This window comes from Olea europaea, chromosome 5 (assembly GCF_002742605.1).
Source record: "Olea europaea var. sylvestris chromosome 5, O_europaea_v1, whole genome shotgun sequence".
Lineage (NCBI taxonomy): Eukaryota > Viridiplantae > Streptophyta > Magnoliopsida > Lamiales > Oleaceae > Olea > Olea europaea.
The window spans coordinates 14,936,259-14,947,651 of record NC_036241.1 but is presented as its reverse complement, the minus strand read 5'-3'; the positions used below and the strand labels follow the sequence as shown (position 1 = coordinate 14,947,651).

Genomic DNA, 11,393 nt, shown 5'->3' with positions numbered 1-11,393 from the left:
GTTGAATTCAATTAAAATCAAATTTTAATTAAATAACAAAATTAGAGTCTAATTCTGATTCCAATAATTAAGGGCAAATGAATTTAATTAAAATCAAATTTTAATTAAATAGTAAATTTAGAGTCCAACTCTAAATCTAAGATTTTAGGGCGAACATGTTTAATCGAAATCAAATTTTAATTAAACATCAAATTATAGTCTAACTCTAATTTAGAGAAAAGTTTAGGGCGAAACAATTTAATTAAAATCAAATTTTAATTAAATATCAAATTAGAATCTAATTCTAATTTCTAAAATATCTTTGGGTGAATAATTTAAATAAAATCAAATTTTAATTAAACATTAAATTAGAATCCAATTCTAACTTAAATTGAATTAAGATTTTAATTTAGGATAAAACTCCTAAATAAGATAAAATTCAATTTAGGGTCAAAGTTTAATATTTAAGTCAAAATCCAATTTTAACGAAAATATAAAATGTCGTCAATTTTTAAGTAAGATTTTAATTTGGGTCAAAATTAAAAGTCTAGTCAAACTAGGTCAAAACCCATTTAATTTTTTTTTTTTAAAACCGTTTTAAATTTCAAATTCAAAACCATTTTAAAAGTTGCAATTTGACCCATGTTTTAAATTAATAGCTAGTCCTTTCAATTTCGCAAATTGCATGACTGGCTCTCCATTTAAAAATTGCAAAATGACCCTTTTCAAAAATTACAATCAGGGGCCTTCAATTTCATTATTTGCATCACAGGCACCCGTCACCAACAAACCCTGAAAACCCTAAAATAACACCTCCGCCGCCTCTTCAATTCGAGGCGAGAGACGCCGCTCTCAGGCGGCATCACCTCGCCGCTGCAGCGGCGCGTTTCTGCCGCTGCAGCAGCGCGACCTTCGCGCTGCTGCCCTTGTGCCGCTGCCGTTCGCAACTCTTCCCCATATTGCCGCCCCGCCCCTCAACGTGTGCGGCAGCTTCCCCGCCATTAAGCAGCAGCGCACGCTGCTGCTTTAGCCTGGCGGCTAGCTCGCCGCTCCCCCGCCCCTCAACGTGTGCGGCAGCTTCCCCGCCATTAAGCAGCAGCGCACGCTGCTGCTTTAGCCTGGCGGCTAGCTCGCCGCTGCCGGCTGCCCCTCCTTTTTTTTTTTTTTCCGATCCAAGAACTTTTCTTTCAAAACCAGATTTTTCTGAAACATTGAAAAAATAAATTCTTGACAAATTGCTAGAAACAAGAAAACATTAATAATCAACTTTTGATTTCAATAATATGCAAATTAATTTTTAACAAACACAAAGTAGGCTCTGATACCACTGTTGGGAATCTACTTATACACAGCGGAAAATTAAATTATTTCGATTCCCATCCAATAGATCTCATTGTGTTTGGTTAGGAAATGTGATAAGATTGTACCTTTTTCAGATCTGCAATCCTTTTGCTTTTCTTTTCGTTCCACAACTTTGATTCGCCACCACAGCTGTCCAATTGTCCAGCCTCCAACGGTGATCCACACAGAGAATATGATTGCAGCCTCTAGGGTTTTTTCTTGTGCCAGCAAGAATAATGAAAACCTTAATGGACCTAAACCCTAGTTATGTATTTATATAAACCCAAATAGGCTCGGCCCGGTCCGGTCCAATAATCAATTAATCCAATTAATTAAACCCGGTCCGTGAATTAATTAATCTAATTAATTAATTCGAAAATATAAATAACAAATCCAATTAATTAATTTATCCAACGATTGTTAAATTAACTAATTGGCAATTTGCAATCTTCCAATTCTCTTTTGTGTGTGACCCATTAGGTTCCCGACCACGATGCCTAACGACGTGAAATATTATTTTGATCTAATCAAAATTGATAAATTAAAACGCCCTTTTAATTTATTATCAATTCACATTCGCCGTCCCTAATTGACATCTAGCAATGTGTCAGGGCAATACATGTGACGGAAATGTCACGTGGTATGACAAAACCAAATTCGTTCGCTTACCGTGAAACTATAATCCCTTCGTCAATATGATCCGATCAATTACGAGATATGGAATTGTGTCAATCTCGATCATCGATCATATCTTTCACTCCACTATTAAGTCAATATAAATCGAAAACTCCTTTTCGACTTATGAGTACACCTTGGCCAAGGATTTCATCATTGACTTAATTGAATGAAACGCAGATCATAATCTCCTACTATCTAAGAGTGACGAATCCTTTATTGATCAATCACAACCTTCATACGATTCTTGACGTACCCGAACGATGTCGTATTAGCGGCCCTTTTCAGAGCAACATCCAACACCGCCAAATTTGTGATTAATAAATTACAAATATTTGAATCCACGGACTCTATTATTTATTTAATTGTCTATTAATTAAATAATAGATCTGTCATTTAATTGCATTAATTATATATAAAAGTATTTATGTCCAAAATTGATTGGACCTAGGGCATAATACTTACAGTAGCTTCTTCACCAGTAAAGGCCGCTTCGTGCTGATTTAAAAGCACAATATCTTCAGCTTGTTGCTCACTTGATCCCCCAAATGCAGGCACCAAAATGCAGAACAGCTTTAGGGAAAACTTGAGAGAACCCCTTTCATTTCACTTAAATATAACAATTTCGTAAATAAGGCTACAACTTTGGCATGAGAATTAAGGAATAGTTTTGTTGTCCACGAGAGAGCATTAAATACCTTGAGCAAGGGAAAAATGCCAGACTGAAATATTCTCGATAGATTACCCAACAAGATACATGTTTATCCCCAAACGGCACTTGATAAAACGTACAATAAACTGCATACTTCAAATCTCATAGCAGAATCACAAATATCACAGGTTAACAAAAAATCTTCTTAAACAGACATGAGCATATTGCAAATTCTACGATTGTTGTGAAGTCCCTTCCAGTGGTTTCTGCTGATAAGCCTGGTCACCCGAAGGAGGTGGGGGGGCGGGCATTGTAGACTGGTAAGGGGGACGGTATTGCTGGTGAGGTGCATGTGGTGGTGGGGGCGGCATATAACCATACTGTGGATAATATGGAGGGAAGAATTGACCTGGAGGTGGTGGTGGCATGGCTGGATAAGCATAATGCTGTCCTTGCTGCTGCCCTGCCCCGCTCCTATTTTCACCCGACCCTGTTGGTCCACTAGGCGGTCCCTCTTGCAATGGAATACGGGCACCCATTCTTTGGGGATCCATCGAGGGATAATATGCTCGATCCTGCTGGGGCAACGGAGGAATGTTGAAGTAAGGCATAGGTGGTGGTTGCTCCTGGGAGCCAGGTGGCTGAAGAGGCTGGTTCTGCTGCTGTGATATAACTGCCCTTGGCAATAATCCACTATGAGCCACGGCAGCCTGCTGTCTTGCTTCCTCTGAGGCTTCGGATTCCGGTTTAGGTGCTTGTGGTCTACCCCAGAGCAGCTTCAACCTAAGACCCTTGATGACTAGCTTGTTTGAAAGTTCTTCGGCTGCTCTCTCAGCCCCTTCTCGTGTTGTGTAAGACACAAAAGCACAAGCACGTTGGAGTACCATCTTAATGGACTCGATTTCTCCATGTGCATAGAAGTGATCCCTCAGATCCTGCTCAGTGATTCTAGCGTCAAGGCCACCAACATACAGTGTTCTAATGCTCTCGTCATCAGGAGGCTCCAGTGAAGGCATTTCACCTGCCTTGTTGAGCAACTTCAATGCCACAGGATCATTAACTCTGCAAGAGTTGAATACTATCATTAACTCTAAAAGTTGATAATAGGAAGGAACTCAAGAATAATGTAGAAATCTGAACTCGTTGCATGTCGTGAAGATCAAGTACAATAAAATTACTTGTCCACATGGCTTTATCAATGTGAGAAGTTCGGACAATCCAGATAACAATCGTTTCAACAAACATTAGCAGTAAACAAACAAGGCTAAATAAACAGCACTACAACAAGACTGACAACTACCGAAGTACAGTAGAGTTTTGTCTTTCTCAGAAGTGCTGCATTCTCTATGTTCCGACTGATATAATTACATATGAAAAAATAGTTGCATAGTAAAAACATTAGAGAAACTAGAAAAGCACATTATAACATATATTGACCCCAAATTAACTTCCATGGTTTATTTCTATCAGTAGCTCCACAAAGAATGTACTGAAATGAAAAGGCAGGTTACACAGGAAGGATTTCAAAAATATATATGCACGCATCCCAACAGACAATAGTATCTTCAAAGACCCCGCAGCAAACACTTTAAACAACACTGGTGATGTGAACAAATGTAAAAATGAGGAAAATCCTGAAGGACTGAATTATTCCACCCAAATATTTGCTGTGCTAGTGTAATTTTTCCCCCGAGGGGAGAAGTATGGGTAAAAACTGCAGGGGCGACTGCAAAGTCTAGCAGTAAATTATCGAATAAAAAAAAAAAATTGCATGCCAAACAACAAACTAAGAATCATTCTCAATAAACTTCCAGTCTCATCTCTTGCGCCAAATTTCTTGGGATTAAGAAATTCTAAAGGAGGAGAATGCACACAAAGGTTGGAGCGCCACCACCTAACATCCTCCCACCACCACAAAAAGAAAGTGACATTCAGACACTGAAAAAGTAATTAAAATATGGGGATGGATTCCACATCCAATAAAGTTGATGGGAAAACACAAAACTTTATGAACATAATTACATACACAAAACATGTAATAGAGTCGTGACAAATTATATGCATTGATACACAGCCAACACCAGTCAAATGAATGTAAAGCTTAATAATTTCACATACCCGTAATAACGATCTTTAATATTCTGTTGCGACAACTCTCCCGTAACAGGCATCTCATGACGGTAAGGGCATTCAGGACCTCTTGTACATTGACCACGAATGTAGAAGCTGCACACATGTGCTCGATTTCGCTTATAATATGGCGTCGTTCTTTGAAGTTTCAAAATAGTGTCATTAGGGCGTGCCTTCCCATAGGAAGACTCATAATCAATTCCAGCTCTAGCCTGCATACAGCAATGATTCAGTCTACATAGCTGAATAAAATTGGTTCAAAATAAAAACTTCATTGTATTTCATGTTTATCTTCTACTATTTACTACTTCAAGCTGACAACTATAAGATAATATGATCCTTCACTGCCTCGTGATTACATAGAAAATTACAGGAATGGAGAGGTACTATTTTACTGCTTGTCTCCTCATTTCATCTCTCCCAGTCATAGGCACTGATATTGATTAAGTCTAATGTTTCCAACTAGCACTTATCTCTTTCATGTGCTCACAAGTTTAGTGATATGCACCCAAAGTCCAGAATATATTTATTTACCTAAAATCCATAAAACATTGCAAATTATTATTTTTCCTAAATTCATTCTGCTATTAGCTTTCTAATTCACTACACCAGTCTGCCAAAATCCTTTCTAAGCACCTAGATAATAATTCTCAGCTACTCAACCAGACACTGAACTCCGCCCCAGTATTATTAAAATCTTACCATAGACAACACCACCAAAAGTAAACACAAAAAGAAAGCATCGATACATCCCTAAGAGCTATTTATCTTCAATTACCAAAATTAACTCACAACTTATTCATAAATTTCTTCGTTTTCCTAATTCCAAAAACCACTAAAGTTGAATGACCTAATATACATATCCGAAGCCTCGTGTGTAACAACACAACCCTATCCGCACAACATAGTCCATGCGGCGTTCAATCCATACCGTTACCTAACGTATTGTCCACCGGAGGTTGGGCCCCAACCTTTCAGGTCTTGGGTTAGAATTGCAGACACACCAAGTAAATCCATGTTGGGGCCAAACCCAGTAGACAATGCACAAACAAATCGAATCATACATAGTGGTGGGGGCATGATTAGGGGTTGTGTTGTTACATTACGTTTTACCTTTTCTTATTACAACAGGAAGTTAATAACAAATATATCCATTTTCATTCTCCCGATCTACCCTTTTTGACAATCTCTACTTTTCTTTTGGGGAGCCATCAATTACAACAGGAAGTTAATAGCAAATTTATCCATTTTCATTCTTCCGATCTAACCTTTTGACAATCTATACTTCTCTTTTGGGGAGCCATCAATAAGTCCTGTGTTGATCAGTAATACAATCTATTTTTTCTTTTTCTGTTCCATTTAGGAGAGGGAATCGACTTAATAAGAACTGATTTATACATCTCTCTCGTTATTTGCAAATTTGTACACTTAATTATAGCATTTCAAATGTAATATATATTTTAACAAAATTGCGAAGAAAGAACCACCAATTGACTCTTCTATCATACATCAATTGTATCATACATTTTACAACATGCATGAAACTGTGATCATTTTCTTGATATAAGTATTATGACAAAACCTTAATCTCCAGCAAGTAAAATTTCATGACGAATGACTGACGTAAACATCTCCAACATCAAGCAACATGAACATGATCTTAAGAAACTCTTAACGGCCTAACCTATAGAAATAAGTCGTCCAACTACTTAACATGAATCTGCATGCTCTTTCAACAACTTCTATATTTGATGAACACATATTCTACTCCTACGCAACAAAACATATTGGAGAAAAAATGTGGCTTCTAGCGAACTTACCTTACGATCATGCTCCTCTGCAAAGTATTCCCTGTTCACATCGCTCTTAGGAATGGCATCATTCGAATTGATACTGAGAGCAGTGTCTCGGACCTGAACTGGCAAACCATATTCAAGATCCAGAAGACAAACTTGGCAAACATTTTTCAACTTACTGCAAGTTTGGCAAATTTCAGACTTCTTATATCTTGCATCACGTCCTGGCCTCCACCTGAAAACTGTGAATGGCCGTGTGCATATCTTGCACTCCTTGTCATAATCAGCTTTTGTCTGCAAAGAAACCAGAAGATTACTTATGACCATGAAAGGCAGAAATCAGATTACATTCATTATATTAGAACCATACACATAATACATAGATTTTATCAAATCATATCTACAGAATATGAGGACCTTAAAAATAAGATCCAGGTTACAGACGAGAATAACGACATCAAAATCAATTGAGTAGAAAAAATGACCACAAGCAGATATATAATAAGACTACTGCAGCAATAAACATAGATAAAAGCCATCTAATCTAGAAAGAGTTTGAAACTACACCAAATATGTTAACACACATGAAGACAATTACAAGAATAACATTTATTTAACACATATCCCAAATAAACATGAAACTTGAAGTCAAAACTTAACAATGATTTATGTAATAACAATTAACGTTTAAACAAATTGCTCCAAAGTGATATGCTTCAAAGAAAAATTGAAGCCTGCCTATATATCTCACTTGAAATAGCAGCAAAAAAGCACAACACTTGGTTTAAGTAAGGCAGGGAAGAGAGGAAAGGCAAAAGTGGATGCATACCACTTCAGCCTCGCTTTTTCTTTCCCTCTCAAAATGAAGGGCTTGGAAGATATAAAGAACTAAAAATAAACCTAGGGCAAAATTTGCAGACTGAGAAAACAAGGTTGTGATGGTAGACCGCATACAAAATCAATTGTTCTATCTTCAACAAGTATATCTTCTGCTGTCCTGTCCTACCATCCCTCTTTTGCTAAACAGGGCTGAGTGAGATAACATAGTAGTCTGCTAGCAAAGTGTCCTTATCTCTCATATATTCCTCTACCCCTCCCCATTTAATTTCATGAACCAAATATAGGCCAAGTCTTTGCTGCATACTCGATTGAAATTATAAAACAGTTGAAAACATCTATTCACGTGGTATTTCCTTATTCATATTTATTTTCAAAGCTTCATCTTAATTACTTTCATGTGTAACTGTGTGAGAACTCATTCAATAGAAAATACCTCTCTCATCTAAAAATTTTACCACTCATCATGAATTCTTTAAGATTTAACGATCTAAGATTCAGATGGGAAGTTCGTGACCATAATATTCAATTACTTCATCAAACAAATAGTTTTTTCCAATTCCAATGAAATATACAGTTGTATAGTTATCTGTGATCAAAGTGAAATTGGTACCATTCTCACTAGCAACAATTCGGTAACGGCCCTTGGAACAATTCCCAAAAGAAAGAAATTATATAAGATCCCTTTAAGTTGGGGAAAACTCGCGGTTGGAGAAAGCCTAATAAAATGCATTAGCATTCTGATTGGATTTTTTTTTTTCTTTCATTAAAAGGAGTTTCTGTAAGACAAATAAAAAAAAAAATGCTTTAGACTTTAGTTTGCTATGCAAATAGCAAGCTAATTACCAAGTATATAAATTGAGAAATAATTAAAAAAACACAAAAAAAAATTCTTTTAAGATTCTGAACTTCCTGCAGCCAGAGTCAAAAGAAATTATCTCCTGATCGATGAATAAGCTTCAAGATTTACTTCAAACAAAAATACCTAAAAAAAGAAAAGCAAATAAACTGTAAAACCCAGAGTAGCGATAAAAATTCAAAAGCGATTCGCAAATACCATCCGAACATAAGGATTATCTCCGAGGCAAGACTCGCATATGATTGGGAAATCCGAACGCTCCCATCCGTCGGCTTCCGCATCCCTCAGCAACCTATGCGCCATTTCTCCTTTGTTTATATATTATTTACTCTGTGGTGATGGTTTGGCGGCAGTGGAGAAGAGATGGAGGATGAAAATTGAGAGAGGGTCGCGGATGTGAAAGAGAAAGGGCAAATTAATAAGGCCGCGTTTGGCTCGCGTTTATTCCTGAAAGAAATATAAGATTTTCCCATCTCCTGGATTTTATATTACGGCTTGGCCTCCTGAGCCGCCTTTATTGGGAAAATTGTATTCTGGGTCCCTATTTTGCAAAAGAGCAGATTGGTCGGAATATTAGTTTGACAATGGGATCCTTAATCTTTGGAAAAATATACAGCCCAATGACCTTCCTTTTCTTTTTTTTTAATGACCGTGGGTGTCGAGCCAATTTACGCGTATCTCGATTAATCGCACTTATGTAGGAGTATACAAATTGATAAGGAACAATAAAAAATAAGAGGGATCAAAGGGAAGAATTGAGGGCAAGAGATACTCTTTTTTATTATAATTCAAGTGTGTCCATAAATATTATCCTAAACCCCTTTATATAGGAAGGAGTTTGAAATTAAATGAACTTCCTATCTAAACAAACTTGAAAATAAAAGAGAACATTACCAAAATAAAACTACTAAATAAACTTGAATTTTACTAATTATTAGTATTTTTGCCTTGAATAGACTTTTAATTGTTTCCTTGTTGCATCATTCCTCACCGACTGAGAAGAACTTGACTCCGACGAGGTATAGTCCAAGTAAGCCTCCAAAAGCTTTGGATCCAATTGACGAAATTCTTCTTCGTTAATCCAAGTAGCTTCAATGAGTGGACGACCTTTCCAACACATGAGGAACCTCCGAAAACCCCCATTTTGGTAAGCAATGATCTTGTCTCGAGCACCTCATCAATAATATCCTAATGTGAGAATGGGATGATAGGGGGTTGAGGGAGTGATTGAGAACCTTGTCCTGCAGACATGTTAGAAGACAAAATCGAGGCTCAAATGTGCCTCGATAAGGATATAAATCTGTTACATTGAAAACCAGGACTAATATTTAAGTACGTCGGCAAATCAAGTAGATAAGCCTTAGTTCCAAGCCTTTTAATAATAGTGAAAGGGCCAAGTGATCTAGCACAAAGTCTTTTTGCAGCATGTTTTGGAAAACGTTCAAGTGCAGGTCTTATCATAACAAAATCGCCAATCTTAAACTCTCTATGCCTACGATGTGCATCAGTTGTTAGTTTATTCTGGTCATTACTTAAAGCAATTTTTCTTTTAATCTCATCATGCAAGGTACGGATATGGTCAGCAAAAGATTGAACAAATGCAACAGGACAAAAATCAGTAGGTAACAGAACGAGATCTAGGGGCTGACGTGTGGAGAAACCTTGAACAATCTCAAATGGGCTATGATCGGTAGACCTATGGACAGAACTATTATATGCAAATTCAACGGTAGGCAATACTAAATCCCAATTACCCAGTTTTCCCCCAACTAAACAATGGAGCAAATTACCTAAACTCCGATTTACTACTTCTGTCTGACCATCTGTTTGGGGATAGAATGATGATGAAAACTTAAGAGTTGTCCCAAACAATTTTCAAATAGATTTCCACAAATAACTAACAAATTTAACATCTCGATTAGAAACAATAGTGACTGGCAGTCCATGCAGACGAACAACCTCTTTGAAGAATAACTTAGCGATATAAGATGCATCTATGGGCTTGGAACAAGGAATGAAATGAGCCATCTTAAAGCATCTATCGACGACAACGAAAATGGAATCATGAACTCTTGTAGTTTTAGGCAATCCTAGGACAAAGCCCATGCTAAGGTCATGCCAAGGAGTATGAGGAACGGGGATGGGAGTATACATCCCAGTATTTTGACGTTGGGCCTTACCTAATTGACAAGTGCAACACTGAGACACAATGTAAGCCACATCCTTTTTAAGGGAAGGCCAATGAAATCTATCTTCAACTAAGGCAACAATTTTATCTCGACCAAAGTGACCTGCGAGACATCCTGCATGTAGTTCCCAAACAAGGAATTCACGAAGTGAAGTAAGAGGGATACACAAGTTGTTAACTTTAAAAAGATAACCTTCTTTAAGCAAGAAAGCAACATGATTACGAGAGGAATTAGCTACGAGGTCTTGAAAAATGATACCGAAGTCAAGACAACTAGGATAATCATCTTTTAAACGCTCAAAAACCCACCACCATAGTAATCACAGCCTGGAGTACAATGGTAATAAAGCTAAGAGCATTAGCTGCTTTGTTGTCGACCCCAGCTCGATGGTGGAGTACCAAAGTATTTCTTATCCTTAATTCTTCCCTTTGATGCAGGTGGTGATGTGGGCAATTAGGAAATAAAGGTGCAGTAGGTGACAATGATTCGACAGGTTTTTGCGATCTTGGATTGTGGCTGGCGTGAGCAGGTTGACAGGAGTGTGGTGTGGTAGGAGAGGGATGGGTAGTGGGCTGGTTAGAGTGATTGGATGGGTTTAAACGAGTTGTGTATAAGTCTTCTTGATGGGCTTGGATTAGGGGATGGTATATTGGGCTCTCAAGATATTGGGCCAAATAATTAGGTTGTATGACAGTGTTGGTGGGTAATAAAGGGTTTTGTTGAACAGCAAAAGAACTTTTGATTTAGAAGAATATACCGTAATTTATTCTTTTTTTTTTTGTACCGATGAAAAAAATGAATCAAAAACTGAATATTGGACGTGAACAGTAACCCAAACAGTAACTCTCTCTTTCTTTCTTTTGTTTCCCTACTATATAAAAAGGGGAATGTGAGGGCACTGTAGAAAGCAACAGTGTCTTGATCCATCTTTCCTG

General features: G+C 37.4%; 1 protein-coding gene across 1 annotated transcript; it reads right to left on the bottom strand.

Annotated features, from left to right (window-relative positions):
- Nucleotides 1-2,700: 2,700 nt before the first annotated feature.
- On the bottom strand, nt 2,701-8,730 carry LOC111394793 (zinc finger CCCH domain-containing protein 49-like). Its single transcript, XM_023020776.1, has 4 exons — nt 8,468-8,730; nt 6,598-6,867; nt 4,766-4,989; nt 2,701-3,709 (listed from the first exon to the last, which is right to left on the bottom strand). The coding sequence occupies exons 1-4, from the start codon at nt 8,570-8,572 to the stop codon at nt 2,881-2,883; spliced, it is 1,428 nt and encodes a 475-aa protein (XP_022876544.1). The 5' UTR covers nt 8,573-8,730; the 3' UTR covers nt 2,701-2,880.
- Between the last annotated feature and the right edge of the window lie 2,663 nt (nt 8,731-11,393).

What these genes read in the sequence shown, in the direction of transcription:
- LOC111394793 (XM_023020776.1), bottom strand. Translation starts at nt 8,572, where the DNA reads ATGGCGCATAGGTTGCTGAGGGATGCGGAAGCCGACGGATGGGAGCGT. An exon ending in ATAATCCTTATGTTCGGATG is followed by an intron (nt 6,868 to 8,467) that starts GTATTTGCGAAT and finishes GTTTCTTTGCAG; the next exon opens with ACAAAAGCTGATTATGACAA. An exon ending in ATTAAAGATCGTTATTACGG is followed by an intron (nt 3,710 to 4,765) that starts GTATGTGAAATT and finishes CAACTCTTGCAG; the next exon opens with AGTTAATGATCCTGTGGCAT.